We start from the raw sequence: 17,940 nt of genomic DNA on the forward strand, positions 1-17,940 counted from the left end.
CCTGAGTCAGTGGCAATGACAAACAACTTGAATTTTTCTGGCAGTATTTTCCAATCCTTTCCAACTGATATTATAAACCATTTATTCTTTTTCTGCTTCTTTTGTGGGATTTTTTTGGTGGAATGTTCTAAACCTTGATAACTACTGTTAACAGTTCCTATGTTTTACTCTCTTCCTTTTCCAGAACTCTTCAATAGAACTTTCTGCAACAAGGAAATGTTATCTATCTGTGCTTTCCAATATCGTACCCAGTAGCCACATATGGCTATTGAGTACTTGAAATGCAGCTAGTGAGACTGAAAAACTGAACATTTAATTTAATTTAATTAATTTCGATTTAAATTTAAATAGCTACATGTGGCTGTTAGACATCTACCTTACTGGACAGCTCTCTGTGACAGATAAATGAAAGAGACAAAAGTATTTTGATAAGTCAGATTAATCTTGGGCTTTCAACACATGAGGAATGACTCAATCCTACAGCATCATATGTTAATGACTCAGATTCTTTTAGATCAATTTATGACTGAAAATGAATGCAACTCTGGCAGTCAATAAAACATACCTTTTTGGCTTTTGACACTTTATATTAATTACCAACTGGCAAACTTCTCTCTGGAACTACTGGTCCTAGGGCAAGCATTATCCATAATAAAAAATGATGCTTAAAATTGTTTCCTCTTTTCCATATGAGAGAATACTAATATATTCAGTTTCTTCAAAACAGGTTCTGGTTCATAAAGATGGTGGGACAGGAGAAGTCCTGGTCCAGTCCAGTCCAGCCAAGAGGACTAACTGAAAAAGTTCCCATTTGGCTTCTTGGCCAGAAAGTATGACAAGTATCTTTACAATCCTTTCTCCAGACATCGTATCACTCTTCCTACCCCCAACCAAAAAAAGCATATCATACAACTCAGTTCATTCCTGCCCAAATATTTCAAGATTGTTCATTGTTAGTAAGACGTATGTTTATGTTTCAAAGAGCTCTCTTCTTGTCAAAAATATCAAAATCACCATGGCATTGAAAGCATCCATGAGATAAATAAAATATTTTATTAGTGCTCGCACTTTTTTTTAAACATCTTTATTAGAGTATAATTGCTTTACAATAGTGTGTTAGTTTCTGATTCACAACAAGGTGAATCAGTTATGCATATACATATATCCCCATATCCCCTCCCTCTTGCGTGTCCCTCCCACCCTCCGTATCTCACCCCTCTAGGTGGTCACAAAGCACCGAGCTGATCTCCCTGTGCTATGTGGCTGCTTCCCACTAGCTATATCTATTTTACATTTTGTAGTATATATAAGTCCATGTCACTCTCTCACTTCATCCCAGCTTACCCTTCCCCCTCCCTGTGTCCTCAAGTCCATTCTCTACATCTGTATCTTTATTCCTGTCCTGCCCCTAGGTTCTTCAGAACCTTTTTTTTTTTTTTTTTAGATTCCGTATATATGTGTTAGCATATGGTATTTGTTTTCTTCTTTCTGACTTACTTCACTCTGTATGACAGACTCTAGGTTGTGGGGGTTTTTTTGTTTTTGTTTTTCTCCAGTGGTGTGCTGGACTCTCCCTTCCAGATGGCTGGACTTCTACAAAGTCTCTCACCTGTGGGTATCTGCCCAAGACAGCATTCCCAGGTTTTGCCAACCTTGGCTTAGAGAGACTGTGGAAGGTTTGCTGGCTTCTGCTAGTTCTGCAGTCCATATGGAGGTATGTCTGTCTATTACCAGATGCACAGTGGGTGGGATTTCTCCTGGGTCCCTTGTGCTGGATTTCATAACTCCCAGATAAGTATTTTGTTTGTGGGTGGGTGCCAATTTTTAGCTGTTAAAAAGGACAAAAAGGAGGCATATCTTTCACCACCTTGATCCTGACATTACCTCAGTATTTTACGAAATCAATTTTCCTCAAATTTTTCCATATGTTGAATATTGTCACAGTAAACATTTCAGCAGACTTTTTGGTAGAAGTTGACAAGCTAATACTAAAATTTATATGAATGACAAAGAACCTAGACTATTCAAAAATTTTAAGATAGAAGATTAAGTTGGAGGACTTTTCCCTGATTTCAAGACTTAATCAAGTTACTGTAAAGTTACTGTAATCAAGAAAGTGTGGTAGGGCTTCCCTTGTGGCGCAGTGGTTGAGAGTCCGCCTGCTGATGCAGGGGACACGGGTTCGTGCCCCGGTCCGGGAAGATCTCACATGCCGCGGAGCAGCTGGGCCCGTGAGCCATGGTCACTGAGCCTGTGCGTCTGGAGCCTGTGCTCCGCAACGGGAGATGCCACAACAGTGAGAGGCCCGCGTACCACAAAAAAAAAAGAAAGTGTGGTAAATTAAAGGAAGTATATATCCATACCATGGAATTCTACTCAGTAATAAAAATGAGCAAGCTATGTTACACGCAATGCTCAGAAGACCCGAACTCCCCAGTGATTTCAGGGAAGTGTTAATAAAGGCAAGGTGGGGGAGAGAGTCACAGCGTGCATGATCAGGTTTCACACAATTCTCCGATTGGTTGATGGTGAGGTAACAGGCAGGTGTCACAGGGGTTAAAATCATCAATCCAGCCAGTCTGGGGGCTACATGATCATGGTCATCATGCAGTTAGCTTCTTCCATCTGGTGGGGATTTTAGTGTCTGTAAAACAACTCAGGAATGTGCATCAGACACTATGTCCTTCAGGGAGGAACTAAAGAATCTGCTATATGGATAATTTATTGTTTAAATTGTTATCAGCCCAACTGCTATTTTTTTGTTGCTACATATTCACATTATTTCAATCATCAATTCTTGAGCCAGCCACTTGTGACTCAGGACAGGCCTGGAATACTAAAGCTTTTCTATAAACATGAGGCAGGCAGAGGAAATGGGGGGCGAGGTGGGAGGAGGATCTGTCCTGGGAAGGCCGCAAAGTGTCCTGCTTGGCCTTGGTTACAGATTTTCTAATCTGTTTTATTGACCAACAAATTCTTGTATTAGTTATTGTGGCTTTATAATAAGTCTTGACATAGAGTAAGTGCTGCCATTTCATTCCAATTACTCAAGAGTGTCTTGGTTTCTTGACATTTTTAAATACACATAAATTTTAGAATCAGTGTGTCAATTTCAATAAAATCTGTTGTAAATGTCATTGGGATTATACTAAATTTCTAAACCAATCTGGGGAGAATTGACACTTTTATATTATTAATTTTTCCAATTCTTATATATGGTATATCCATTCATTAATTTATATATTACATAATTTACCTCTAGATAAATTTCTTATAAAGTTAAAAATATACCTGACCTAGAGATTGTCATGCTGAGTGAAGTAAGTCAGAGAAAGATAAATATCATATGATATCACTTATATGTGGAATCTTAAAAAAATGGTACAAATGAACTTATATATAAAACAGAATTAGAGTCACAAATGTAGAAAACAAACATGGTTACCAAGGAGGGAAGGGGGGAGGGATAAATTGGGAGACTGGGATTGACATATACACACTACTATATATAAAATAAATAACTAATAAGGACCTCCTGTATAGCACAGGGAACTCTACTCTATACTCTGTAATGACCTATATGGGAAAAGAATCTAAAAAAAATTGTATCTATTTAATATGTACAATATGATGTTTTGATATACATATACACTGTGGAATGATTAGCCCAATCAAGATAATTAACATATCCATCACCTCACATTGTTGCCTTTGTTTTGTGTGTGGTGAGAACACTTGAGATCTACTCTCTTAGCAAATTTCAAGTATATAATACACTATTATTAACTATAGTCACCATGCTGTACATTAGGTCTCCAGCACTTATTCATCTTATAACTAACAGTTTGTATCCTTTGATCAACATCTCCCTATTACTCCCACCTCCATCCCCTGGTAACCACCATTCTATTCCCTATTACTGTGAAGTTGACATTTTTTAGATTCCACATATAAGTGAGATAATTCAGTATTTGTCTTTCTCTGTATTACTTCTTTCATTTATCAGCAAGTCCTCCAGGTTTATCCATGTTTCCATACTGTTGCAAAAGGCAGAGTTTCCTTCTTTGTTAAGGCTGATTTATATATATATATATATATATATATATATATATATTAGTATCCATACATCTGTTGACAGACAGTTGGGTTGTTTGTCTATCTTGGCTACTGTAATAATGCTGCAATGAACATGAGAGTGCAGGTATCTGTTTGAGATAGTGATTTTATTTCCTTTGGATATATACCTAGATGTGAAATTGCTGGATCATATGGTAGTTCTATTTAATTTTTTTAAAAAACCTCCATACTGTTTTCTACAGTGGGGGTACCAGTTTACATTCCCACTGACAGTATATTAAGGTTCCCTTTTCTGCACATCCTTGACAACACTTTTTACCTTTTGATTTTTTGGTAATAGCCATCTAACAGATGTGAGGTGATATCATACTATAGTTTTGATTTGCATTTTCTCTGATGATTAGTGATGTCAAGCACCTTTATATATACCTGTGTTATTGGCCATTCTTATATCTTCTTTTGTGAAAAACCTATGTAAGTCTTTTGCTCAATTTTTCTTGGGTTACTTTTCTTAATATTGAGTTGTAAGAGTTATTTTTATATATTCCAGATAAACATATTTTGTCAGATATATTTGTTGTAAATATTTTTTCCCAGTTGGTGGCTGGTCTGTCATTCTCTTAAGTGTCATTTGATGGCAAATTTTAACTTTCATGGCATTCAATCTATCTAAATTTTCTTTATAGTTGCTTTTCTTGTATCTCATCTAAGATATCTTTGCCTGCCCCAAAGTTACAGGGAATTTCTCCTATTTTCTTCTAGCAGTTTCAGAATTTTGGGTTTAAGATTTAGGTCTGTGATTCATTTCAAATTAAATTTTATGTATGAGGTAATGTAGAGGTCAACATTCATCTTTTTTCTGTAACGATATCCACTTTTTAAAATACAATTTTTGCACCACTGAAGATCAGTTAACTACATATGTGTAGTCTATTTCTGGACTCTATTTTTTTTGATCCATGGATTTAGTTATCTTTTTATACTAATACCACACTATCTTAATTAATGCAGCTTTGTGATTTGCCTTGCAATTAGGTAGTACAAGTCCTCTAAACTTTTTCAAAATTACTTTTGCAATTCTAGATTAATTGTAATTCTATATCAATTTTAGAATCAACAAAATATTTTCTAGAAAAAAATGCTTAGTGGGATTTTGATTGGAATTTCTTTGTATATATAGATAAGTTTGGGAAGAGTGTATTTCTTAGTAATATTGTCTTCCAACATGAACATTTATCTGTATTCCTAATATAACTGTCCATAATATTTGAATGGTATATTTAAATTTCATTTTGCAACTATTTGTTGCTAACACATAAACATACTATTTATTTTGTATACTGACCTATCTTGAAACATTGCAAAATTTTAGCTTTATTTGAAGCATCCTGGATGATGTGATCTTCTTCCAGAGAGGATTTACTTTTGCAGATGGCTAGGACGCTAGTATTTCCAAACCATCCTAGTACATTGGATATTCATAGTATTCAAAACTGGGCTATAGTTCCTGAAAGGGTGCTTTATCTCCACTTTGACTTTATTCCTAGGGTACAGTCCTTTGAAGTTCCAATCCAAAGCCTGAGGATCGAGGGTGACCAGAGAAACTTCCCCTTGGTAGGCTGAATTATAGTTTTTATTCTCTACTAATTTTTTCAGTCTTTTAACCATACTTCTAGAATAAGCAGATGTTGCTAGGATATAAACATCTAAGATGCCAAGCTCATTTCTCTGGGTTTTTTTCTTGACTCTGTAATTCTTCACTGCATTTGTAGCTCTCTGTTGTCTTCAGATAAATGCTTTTTACATTTTTCCAGGTCTTAATAATTTAGTCCACCATTGCCAAAAACTTCCAACTTACTCTTTAAACCTCAACATGAGTAATTATTCTAGATAATTATCTTATTATATTTGCCTTCTCTGGAGGATCATTTGAGAATTTTGAAGTAACACTTATGCTATATTAACTTTCTTGATTTCTTTAAAAAGATATCTCTAAACATGTATCTATTCTCAATGCTCTACTATTCTAGTACCAAGGGTTACCAAAGAAAAAAGAACTTACCTTTAACTATAATATTTAAAGTTATTTGCCTTCTCTTAGTTGCATTCATAATAATGTATGCATGTACTTTATTTTTTCTTACTATCTATACATATTCCATTTATTTTTGTATACAAATTTTTAAAGTCCACATATCTGTGTTAAGTACAAACTTAGCAACCTCAAAACTAACTGAACTTGGCTTGGCTTTCAACCTCCATTCTATCTGAGGAAAAAACTTAATTTTCCAATTCAGTAAATTATAAATTGTTTTACTCAGTCTTTATAAGGTAAATTCACACTCAATTCTAGAATTCCTCTTTTCCGTGTTGCTCTCTCCAAGGATTATGAAAGGACAGCAAAGTTAGGCATCATTCAGGAATTATGAGGAAGAGAGGTCTAGCCTCCGCTGAAGCATAAATCCTTGTATGTGATTTTGAGGAAGCCTGCAGTACCCCTTCATTCCACATCTTAGGCATCTTCCCATCTGCTAGAACTGTTGAACATGTCTACACTTTTCTGGTGTTCAGGAGACTCTCGGATCTTTCCTGCACTATGCTTCAGTACCTCAACAAATTTAAGAGGACAAAAATTAAATCAAGCACTTTTTCTGATCACAATGGTATGAAACTAGAAATCAATTACAGGAAGAAAAATGGAAAAACACAAATATGTGGAGACTAAACAACATACTACTAAAAAAACCAATGAGTCAATGAATAAATGAAAGAGGAAATCAGAAAATACCTTAAGACAAATGAAAATGGAAACACAACTTTCCAAAATTTATGGGATGCACCAAAAGCAGTTCTAAGAAGGAAGTTCACAGCCATACAGGCCTACCTCAAGAAAGAAGAAAAATCTCAAACAACCTACCATGTAAGGAGTTTGAAAAAGAAGAATGAACAAAGCCCAAAGTCAGAAGAAGGAAGGACATAATGAAGATCAGAGAGAAAATAAAACAGAGACAAAAAAAACACACCAAAACAATAGAAAAGAAATGTACTGGATTTTTAAAAAGATAAAGAAAATTGATAAATCTTTAAACAGGCTCATCAAGAAAAAAAGAGAGAGGACCCAAATAAACAAAATAAGAAATGAAAGAGGAGAAATAACAATGATATCACAGAGATTTTTAAAAAATCATAAGAGGATACCATGGAAGTTATATTCCAATGAACTGGACAACCAATAAGAAATGGACAAATTTCTAGAAACATACAATCTTCCAAGACTAAATCAGAAAGAAACAAACAATCTGAACAGACAGATCGCCAGAAGTGAAATTGAGTTATTAATCAAAAAACTCCCAGCAATCAAAAGTCCAGGACTGGACACTGTCATAAGGGAATTCTACTAAAGATATAAAGAAGAACTAATACCTATCCTTCTCAAACTATTCCAAAAAACGGAAGAGGATGGAGCACTCCCAAATTCATTCTACAAGGCCACTATTATCCTGATACCAAACCCAGACAAAGATACTACAAAAAAAGAAAATTACAAACCAATATCTCTGATGACTATAGATGCAAAAATCCTCAACAAAATATTAGCAAATTGAATTAAACAATATACAAAAAGGATCATAAACCATGGTCAAGTGGGATTTATTCCAGGGATGCAAGAATGTTTCAATATCTGCAAATCAATCAATGTGATACACCACATTAACAAAAGGAAGGATAAAAATCACATGATCAGAAAAAGCATTTAACAAAATTCAACATCCATTCATGATAAAAATAAACTCTCATCAAAGTTGGTATAGAGGGAATATATCGCAACATTATAAAGGCCATTTATGACACACCCACAGCTAACATCATCCCAATGCTGAAAAGTTGAAAGCCTTTCCTCTAAAATCAGGAACAAGACAAGGATGCCCACTCTTGGCACTTATAAGTACATGGTATTGGAAGTCCTAGCCACAGCAATCAGACTATAAAAAGAGATTAAAGGTATCCAAATTGGAAGGGAAGGGCAAAAATGACACTATTTGCAGATGACATGACACTCTATATAGAGAACTCTAAAGTCTCCACCCAAAAACTATAAGAACTAATACATGAATCCAGCAAGGTTGCAGAACACAAGATTAATATACAGAAATCTGTTGGTTTGCTATACACTAATAATGAACTACCAGAAAGGGACAGCAAGCAAACCATCTCGTTTAAAACTGCATCAAAAAGAGTAAAATACTTAGGAAGAAACTTAACCAAGGAGGTTAAAGACCTATACTCTGAAAACTATAAAACATGGATAAAGGAAATTGAAGATGACACAAAGAAATGGAAACGTACCCTGTGTTCATAAATTGCATGAATTAATATTGTTAAAATAACCATACTACCCAAAGCAATCTATAGATTTAATGAAATTCCTATCAAAATACCCAGGACATTTTTCACTGAACTAGAACAAATAATCCCCAAATTTATACAGAACCACAAAAGATCCTGGATTGCCAAAGCTATCTTGAGAAAAAAGAGCAAAGCTGGATGTATCACTCTCTCAGACTTCAGACTATATGACAAAGCCTTGTAATAAAAACAGCGTGATGTTGGCACAAAAACAGAGTGATATTGGCACAAAAACAGACACATAGATCAATGGAACAGAATAGAGAGCCAGGAAATAAACCCACACACTTACGGTCAATTAAACTACAACAAAGGGGGTAAGAATATAGAGTGGAAAAAGACAGTTTTGGCGCTGGGAAAACTGGACAGCTACATGTAAAGAAATGAGATTGGAACATTTCCTCACACCTTATACAAAAACAAACTCAAAATGGTTTAAAGATCTAAATGTAAGACTTGAAACTATAAAACTCATAGAAAAGAGCACAGGCAGACCACTCTTTGACATAAATTGTAGCAATATTTTTTTTGGATCTGTCTCCTAAGGCAAAAGAAACACATGCAAAAATAAACAAATGAGGCCAAATTAAATCTATAGGCTTTTGCACAGCAAATGAAATGATCATTAAAATGAAAAGACAATGTATTGAATGGGACAAAATATTTGCAAATGATATGACCGATAAGGGGTTACTATACAAAATATATCAACAGCTCATACAATTTAACATCAGAAAAGCAAACAACCCAATTAAAAAATGGGCAGAACACCTGAATAGACATTTTTCCAAAGAAGACATACAGATGGCCAATAGACATAAAAATATGCTGGACATTGTTAATCACCAGAGAAATGCAAATTAAAACCACAATGAGATATCACCTCATACCTGTTGGAATGGCTATCATCAAAAAGTCTGCAGGGCTTCCCTGGTGACGCAGTGGTTGAGAATCCGCCTGCCGATGCAGGAGACACGGGTTCGTGCGCTGGTCCGGGAAGATCCCACATGCCGCGGAGCAACTGAGCCTGTGAGCCATGGCCGCTGGGCCTGCGCGTCCGGAGCCTGTGCTCCACAACGGGAGAGGCCACAACAGTGAGAGGCCCGCATACCGCAAAAAAAAAAAAAAAAAAAGTCTGCAAATGACAGGTGTTGGTGAGAATATGGAGAAAAGGGAAAACATGTGCACTGTTGATGGGAATGTAAATTGTTGCAGCCACCGTTGAAAACAGTAGGGAAGTTCCTAAAAAATCGAAAAACAGAACTACCATAATGATCTAGCAATTTCACTCTTGGGTATTTATTTGAAGAAACTGAGAACACTAATTTGAAAAGATACATGCACCTCAACGTTCATAGTAGAATTATTTGCAAGAGCCAAGATACTGAAGCAACCTAAGCGTGCATCAACAGATGAATGGATAAAGAAGTGCACACAATGAAATATTAGTCATAAAAAAGAAATGAAACTCTGCCATTTGAAGCAATATGGATGAACCTAGAGCAGGGGTCCCCAACCCCCAGGCTGTGGACTGATACTGGTCCAAGGCCTGTTAGGAACCGGGCCACACAGTAGGAGGTGAGTGGCGAGTGAGTGAAGCTACATCTGCTGCTCCCTATTACTCCCCATTGCTCACATTACCACCTGAACCATTCCCTCCCTCACCCACCGCCCCATCTGTGGGAAAACTGTCTTCCATGAAACCTAGAGCATATTAGGTTTAGTGAAATAAGTCAGACACAGAAAGACAGATACTCTCTGTTATCAGTTGCATGTGGAACCTAAGAAATAAAACAAACTAATGAGTATAATAAAACAGAAACAGTATCACAAATACAGGGAAAAACTAGTGGTTACCAGTGGGGAGAGGAAACGGGGAGTCGCAAGATAGGGGTAGTGGATTAAGGGATACAAATTACTGTGTGCAAAATATAAAAGCAACACAAATATACAGCACAGGGAAATATAGCCATCATTTTGAAATAACTTTAAATGGTATATAATCTATAAAAATATTGAATCACTGTTGTACATCTGAAACTAATACTGTTAATCAATTATACTTCAATAAAAAATGATCTAAAGATTTTCTGTAATAAGGTGTGAAACTTTCATCTTTCATATGCTCCCCAAATTTGTTTACTATTTGTATTTTGCCTTGTATATTTTGAACATAATTTGTAAACGATTATGTATTCGATGTTTTTCTCTTCAGTTCCATTTTTATGTTGTTTTATTTTTATGCTTAGGAATGTCTTCTTAGGTTACATGTGTTCATCTGTATCTTCTAGTTCTATTATCTTTTATTAGATATATGTGATATTAATCTATCACCAATTGATGCCTGGTAATTGCTTCATGATGTGTACATAAAGTAAAACTTCTAATTTTTAATGTTTTCGTTGTAATTGGCTACCACTGTCAACTTTCTTATAATTCTGATAGCTATTCAAGTTTCTCTAGTTTCCAGGTAATAGTTTATCTGCAATTCAGAGTAACTTAATTTTTTACTTTTTAATAGGTCAGTCTTATCCTTGCTTTTTATTGCTTCCTTGAGAACCTCCAGGGCAATGTTAGAAAAAACAAACAAAAGTCTAGTGGCATGAATCCTTGTCTTGCTCATCTTCATGTCCCTTATAGCATTTGGAATGTGTTTTGACATAAAACTTAATATCTACTGAAAAGATGAGTGATCTAAAGTTTTCTGGTGAACCAAGTATCTTTAATTTTCAACAATTTGGAATGCAGAATTTTTTGGCCCCCTTTCACAGATGGAGAAATTGAGGTTCAAAAAGGTTATATCCCTTACACAAAGCCTGAGGGCTAGTTTAAGAAAATTTCTCCAAAACTCTTTTCCTATTATGTGAATAGTGGCCATTAAGGTCTTTGAAAAAAGCTGGCTCTGGCATCGCTGGTAAGTTCCTGTCAGACTTAGAATACTAAGCTAGCAAAGGTTAACGCAAGGCATAGTTACCCTAGGAAGTTACCTTGGGCTGGCTCTCCGCAGTAGTCAACACCAGCCCTGCGGCGAGGCGGGATCTCACACTCTAACCTACATGATTTACAGGTTCTGGGGGGCGAGGGGCAGGCTGGAATTCACAGCTTATCGGACGGGGCCAGCCTGTCTTGGAAGCCAGCTCCTGGCCCTCAAACCAAGGGGAAGGCCAAGGTTTGCTGGTCTTCAGCGCTGATCATTCCCCTCAGCCCCGGTCGCCTCCTCTCCGCCCCCTGCAGGCCAGCCGAGGAACTGCTCAGGGGCCGGGTGGGGCCCAGAGCGCGGAGCCGACATCTCTAACCCGCTGAGCTTTGGCTGTTCCACCGACTGCAGGCCGGCCACCCCGCTGCGGAGACAGCGGGCCATGGCGCGGGTGTTGATCGTGGGCGCCGGGCTGACGGGAAGCCTGTGCGCAGCGCTGCTGAGGAAGGCGGCGGCCCGTCCTTTGCACCTCGCTGTGTGGGACAAGGCTGCGGACTCAGGTGGGTCGTCCGTCTCCCGGCCGAAACGGGGGGAAAAGAAGCCGGCGGGGACCATGGCTTCTGAGGTGGCGTGGGCCCTCCCGGAGTAAGTCTGTGAAGAAAATCCAGCAGCTCGGCGGGGGTCTGGTCACGTGATCGGAGACTTCCGGCGCCCGTAAGGCCTGAGAGGGCGCGCGGGTGGAAGCGGCGACCCCGGCTGGGCTGGGGGGCGGAGCGGGAGTGCCGAGAGCACTTCAGAGGGCGGCCTGAGCGGCCTGGGAAGGATCCTGACTGGAGTTTGCAAAGCTTGGGCCTGCTGCTGTCGCTAAGAAATGGATTGTTTTTCTTGGCCGCTCTGTGCCTTGGAGGCTTATCTCTAGATTATGAGAATCCTCAAGTGCCCATTGACCAAGACTTTACGAAGATCTAGTTGACAGCATTCTGTCACTCTCCTGAAATCTGACTGCAAGAGGGAAAGCATTCGTTGATTCCTTCATTCTGACATTTCATTCATTATTTTGTTTCCTTTTGTCCGTTCGTTCATTCCTTTTACTCAGATCGGTAAATAGATGTCTCAGTCACAGTGCAGAAGGGTGGCGCATTATTCATGTGTTCTTTTAAAAAAATATCTCACACTCAGTGACCAAATTGTCTCTTAATTACTTCCTGACAATGTTAGATAACAAAATCTTCAGTATAAAAAAACGTTTTCTAGGGCTTCCCTGATGACGCAGTGGTTGGGAATCTGCCTGCCAATGCAGGGGACACGGGTTCGAGCCCTGGTCCGGGAAGACCCCACGTGCCACGGAGCAGCTAAGCCCGTGAGCAACAGCTACTGAGCCTGCGCGTCCGGAGCCCGTGCTCCTCAACAAGAGAGGCCCGCGCACCGCGATGAAGAGTGAGTGGCCCCCTCTCGCCGCAACTGGAAAAAGACCTCGCGCAGCAACGAAGACCCAACACAGCCAAAAATAAATAAATAAATTAAAAAAAAAGTTTTCTAGATGTCTGTAATCTGGAGAAAACAGACTATTTAAAAATATATTAATTATTATGAAAGTAAAAAATTTAAAAAAATTTTAAAAATGTTTCCTAAAACAGTTCTAAGTAATCTATTTGTGGTAATCTGGGGTGAATAGCGTCAACTGCAAAAGGTTCATTCTAATGCACTAAGACATTTTCCTGGCGACTAATTCAAGGGGGAAGAATGACCACAGCCAGCAGTCCTCATAATCCACAGAGCACAGTGGACTTGGGTGCCCAGTACATCACCTGCACTCCTGATTATGCCAAAAAACACCAGAGGTGAGTTAGTTGAAAGGGGTGGAATCAGTCTTACTGGTTGTAGGATGTAAAAAGATACAAATCATCCATTTTTAGCAGGGTTAAACTTTGACTCTTGTAATATAGTGTAATTATATTATCATCATCGATCGTATTAGCAGGGAAACGTTAACCTGAGTAAAGTGGGAAAACTGTAAAATACATACCTCATCCAATTGTTGTGACCATCAGATGAGGTGTTACATGGAACATAGTAAGGGCTCAATAAATAAGAGTTCGTATGTTGGTGTTGGGGAAGAGGACAGATAGCTGTGATGGAAGTCAATCTTAACCAGATTTAAAACTGGTGTATTGGATACCTTTCTTTTTATTTTCACTGACTTTAATTTTGAAATATATGAGAAAATAGACCTTTGACTAAGATTAGCAAAAGACTATGGATTCTCAAAACATTTCCGTTCTTCACCTGAATTATAGTTTTTATTAACACAAAACATATGTTGAGTTGTTCATAGGAAGATTTCTAGTTATTATTTAGGATTGTAATCTCTAAGAATTCTTGGAAGAGAATATAGTATTTAGAGCTAAGTATAGCATATAGTTATGTTATACATATTGATTTATTTCAGTTTTTATGATGAACTGTTAGCTCCTGGTGTTCTGAAGCCTCTGACCTCTCCTATTGAAGGAATGGTGACAAAAGAAGGAGACTGTAACTTTGTGGCACCTCACGGAGTTTCTTCAATTATCAACCATTACTTGAAAGAATCAGGTGGGAATAGAATTTTTTCTGCCTTCTTTTAAAGTTAGCATTTTAAAATGAAAGTTATACACATAATTAAATATTAATGCTATAAAGAAAGTTATAAAATAAAGTAAATGTTCTCCTACTCACCACTCAATAGCTGGTTATCTTCCCCTAAAGTAATCATTGTTTCCAATATATGCTTACAGAAAAATGTTTATGCATCTATCTATTGTTCTACGTGGCTGTCTCTATTTACCTATTCATATATTTGTATATATTCTTTTTTAAAACATAAACGAGATTATTTTACATAAGCCATTCTATACTTTTCTCATCTATGTTTATAATAAATCAGTCTCTATCTATGTCTATATATATCCCATTGGTTCTATTTCTCTGGAGATTCCTGACTAATGCATAATCATAGAGTGAATCATATCTTGGGTCTATTTTCATATCAGCAAATTCAGTGTGCTTCATTGTTTTCAATGCCTGTTCAGTATTACATGGTATGTGTGTATTGTTATTTAGTTAACTGTTAACTTTCTGGTAAGTATGTGGATTGTTTGTGGGGGGGTGAGGGGTTGTTTTGCTTTATGCTAATACAAATATTACTGCAATGTTGAACCCTGACATACTTTTGAAAGCATACCTGTAGGATCAGTTCCTAGTAGTACAGTAGGTGTGTCAATGGTATGTGCATTTTTTATTTAACTAGGTAGTGCCATCTCTTCCTCTTAAAGAATATCTCATCAATAGTGAAGGAGAACGTCTCTTTCCACACATTCTGATATTATGGAAATTTAAAAATTTTTCCCATGTGATGGGTTAAAATGGTATCTCCTTGTGTTTTGATTTGCATTTACTTAATTATGAGTGAGTTTATGCATCTTTGTTTTGCTAACCACGTCTGTGCTTTTTTTCTTATGAATGTCTCATTCATAACCTTTGCCCATTTTCTATGAGGATTTTCATTTGTTCTTTATATTTCTTATAAGTGTTTTAAAATGGATTTTTTTGAAAAAGATGATAAATAATCTTGGATGATAAATGATTTATTTTTAAAACAGAAATAGGCTTCTTGATGAATCATAGATAATTTCCCAGCTGAAGATCACTGAGGAAAGGTATAAGGCTGAGTATTTGTTTTGTTTCATAAGCTATTTCTAGAATAGTTACTGTTTTGGTCTCCTTCATCAAATATTACTAATTGGGAACCCTGAGAATCCTTGATACTGGGCATGGGAGGGGCCAGTGAGATTGAATATACAACATGAGGACATAGTAAATACCATTCTGGGTGAGGCCATTTCTCCATCTAGGATTTAGTCTATGATGGTGTATTAATCAGGATTTTCCAAAAAAAACAGAATCAAGAGGATATATATATATATCGCTTATGTGATTTTGGAGGCTGGCAAGTCTGAAGATCTGCTGGAGACCCAGGAGAGTTGATGGTTTAGTTTCAGTCCAAAAACCTGAGACCACAGAGAGCTAAAGGTACAGTTCCAGTCCAAAGGCTGGTGAGCCTGAGACCCAGGAAGAGCTGATGTTTCACTTCAAGTCTGAAGGCAGGAGAATAAAACAATGTCCCAGTTCGAAGGCTATCAGACAGGAAGACTTCTTTACGCCTGGGAGGGTTAGCCTTTCTGTTTTATTCAGGCTTTTGATTGATTGGATGATACCCCCTTATGTTAGGGAGGGCAACCTGCTTTACTCAGTCTACCAATTTAAATATTAATCTCTTCTAAAAACACCCTCACAGACATACCCAGAATAATGTTTGCCAAATATATGGGAACCCCCATGACCCAGTCAAGTTGACACATAAAATTAACCATCACAGATGGTGACACCATTTGGACATTTTGTAGAATGTCACCATCAGCTTCATATATTGCCACCATACAACTTTTAAAAATATCTCATTTCCATCATGATTTTTACTTAACCCAAATTAGATGTGCATGCTTACTAAAATTTCCAAGTACTTACTAATTGTATTATATATCTAGCCATCCATGCATGCATACATCCATTCAATCAATAAACATTTACTGAGTGCTTACTATATACTGTTTTAGGCACTAATGATACATGAAACAAAGTCCCTGCCTCATATAGCAGAGGGACACTCCTTGAATACATTGTACCTACATCCTTTTGTGTTACATGTTTGGGGGAATATATGCTTTATTTTCCAATTTTGCTTTGGAAACTCTTGGCAGAAGAGGTCATATTCAATTATTTGTAGCTCAAACAGAATCTAATAGTACCTTGTGCATAGTAAGTAGGTATAGTGATACAGATTTAGATTTCTAAGATATATAAATATACATAAATTTATTCTAATTTAGCCAATTCTTAGTAAAAAACCTATTTATTCTTTCAATTTGTACAATCTCTTGAGAGTGTGAGTACTTTAGATTTTCTTATCACTATGTAAAATATTTATTTCAAAAGTAACTTTTAAAAAAGAATTATATACTACTGGTAGAAAATTTGGAACATACAGAAAAATAGCAGGGGAAAGAAAGTGTCACTATAATATATAAATCAACAATAAGTCCATTTTGTGACATACTTTCTGCATTTTTTAAAAAATGAATTTTTATATAATTGAGTTCAAGGTCTACATATTTTGAGTGTATATAAACTTTTTCTTAGTTTATTTAAATCTTATCTTCGTACTGCTTCAAGGTCTTTCCACCCTCTACCCAGATCCATTATTAGAGGTTTTGTAGACCCTATCTATACCATTTAAAAATTTTATTTTTTTTGCGGTACACGGGCCTCTCACTGTTGTGGCCCCTCCCATTGTGGAACACAGGCTCCGGACGCGCAGGCTCAGCTGCCATGGCTCACAGGCCCAGCCGCTCCGCGGCATGTGGGATCTTCCCGGACTGGGGCACGAACCCGTGTCCCCTGCATCGGCAGGAGGACTCTTAACCACTGCGCCACCAGGGAAGCCCAAGCATTCTTTAAACTCCTTTAAAGCTTTCTATCCTATAAATGGTTTCTATCTTATTTTAGTTGTTTCCACAATATAAGTCGAGAGAGTCCCTGTAATCAGAATGACCTGGATTCAAATTCACATTCTACCACCATTTCCTAGCTATGTAATATTAGGAAAGTTTTAAAATCTATACCTTGGTTCTTTCATTGGAAAAATGAGAGCAATAACAGTACCTACTACTAAGTTTTGTGAGGAATAAAGGATATAATGCACTCATTGTCAATTTAAGCAAATAATAGGCCATGTACATAGAAATCTCTTGATAAATGTTAGTTTAAAAAATAGTCTGCTTGAATGAAGCTGACCTTTGCATGTGCTCAGCGCTTAAGAACCCAAATTGCCAAGTCATTCCAAAAAATACTTTACATTTTGGGATCAGTTGAGTTCACAACCCCACAGTCTGATGGTCCAACCAGTTTTATCTAGTTTGGGACTAGACTTCCAGGGAAATTATCTGTATTGGGTATGTCTAATCAGGTATGCTTTAGAATAGGTTCAACTCTCTAAACTGATAAGTAGACCAGTTTCCCAGAATAAGTAGTAAAGGGCAGGAGGAAATAGGTACATGCCTCTTCACCTTATGTTCTGTTCTCATTTATTGTCTCATGTGTTCACATGAAGCTTATTACAGAGAAAACTGCGTTTATTGACATCAGTTTTACCTACTGCCTGTCTTCCCAATTAATACAATCTTCTTGAGTTAAGTAAAATGTGATTTTTCTGTTGTTTTACTTTTTTGGTTGTCATTGTTGGGGGTGGGAGAAATTCAAAAGAACAAAAGCTACTCTGTCATTTGTTAAGTGCTATATACTATGTTAGGCACTTAACATACATCCTTTCTAATTCTCATATAGCCATTCAAGGTGGTTATCATTCTCCCCATGTGCTAATGAGAAAAATGAGACCCCGGGAGGTTAAGTACTTTGCTTATGGTGGCTTAACTAGTAAGTAAGAG

At 37.1% G+C, this 17,940-nt stretch overlaps 2 protein-coding genes across 8 annotated transcripts in view; one reads left to right on the top strand and one right to left on the bottom strand.

Annotated features, from left to right (window-relative positions):
* Nucleotides 1–17,940, bottom strand: part of LOC131751626 (gastric triacylglycerol lipase) — a 54,179-nt gene that overhangs the window by 21,547 nt on the left and 14,692 nt on the right. The window lies entirely within an intron of this gene.
* RNLS (renalase, FAD dependent amine oxidase) overlaps nt 11,740–17,940 on the top strand; it is a 346,205-nt gene continuing 340,004 nt past the window's right edge. For 6 of the 7 annotated variants that reach the window (XR_010838893.1, XM_067025096.1, XM_067025094.1 and 3 more), the window contains exons 1-3: nt 11,744–11,961; nt 13,137–13,242; nt 13,851–13,993. Coding sequence is in view for 6 of the 7 variants with exons in the window: in XM_067025096.1 (XP_066881197.1) it covers nt 11,844–11,961; nt 13,137–13,242; nt 13,851–13,993 (367 nt within the window). In the remaining variant the exon portion in view is untranslated. Of the gene's footprint in view, nt 11,962–13,136; nt 13,243–13,850; nt 13,994–17,940 lie in introns of all 7 variants that reach the window. The other variant, XM_067025091.1, reaches the window with a different exon arrangement.

Source organism: Kogia breviceps, chromosome 2 (genome assembly GCF_026419965.1).
Source record: "Kogia breviceps isolate mKogBre1 chromosome 2, mKogBre1 haplotype 1, whole genome shotgun sequence".
NCBI lineage: Eukaryota > Metazoa > Chordata > Mammalia > Artiodactyla > Physeteridae > Kogia > Kogia breviceps.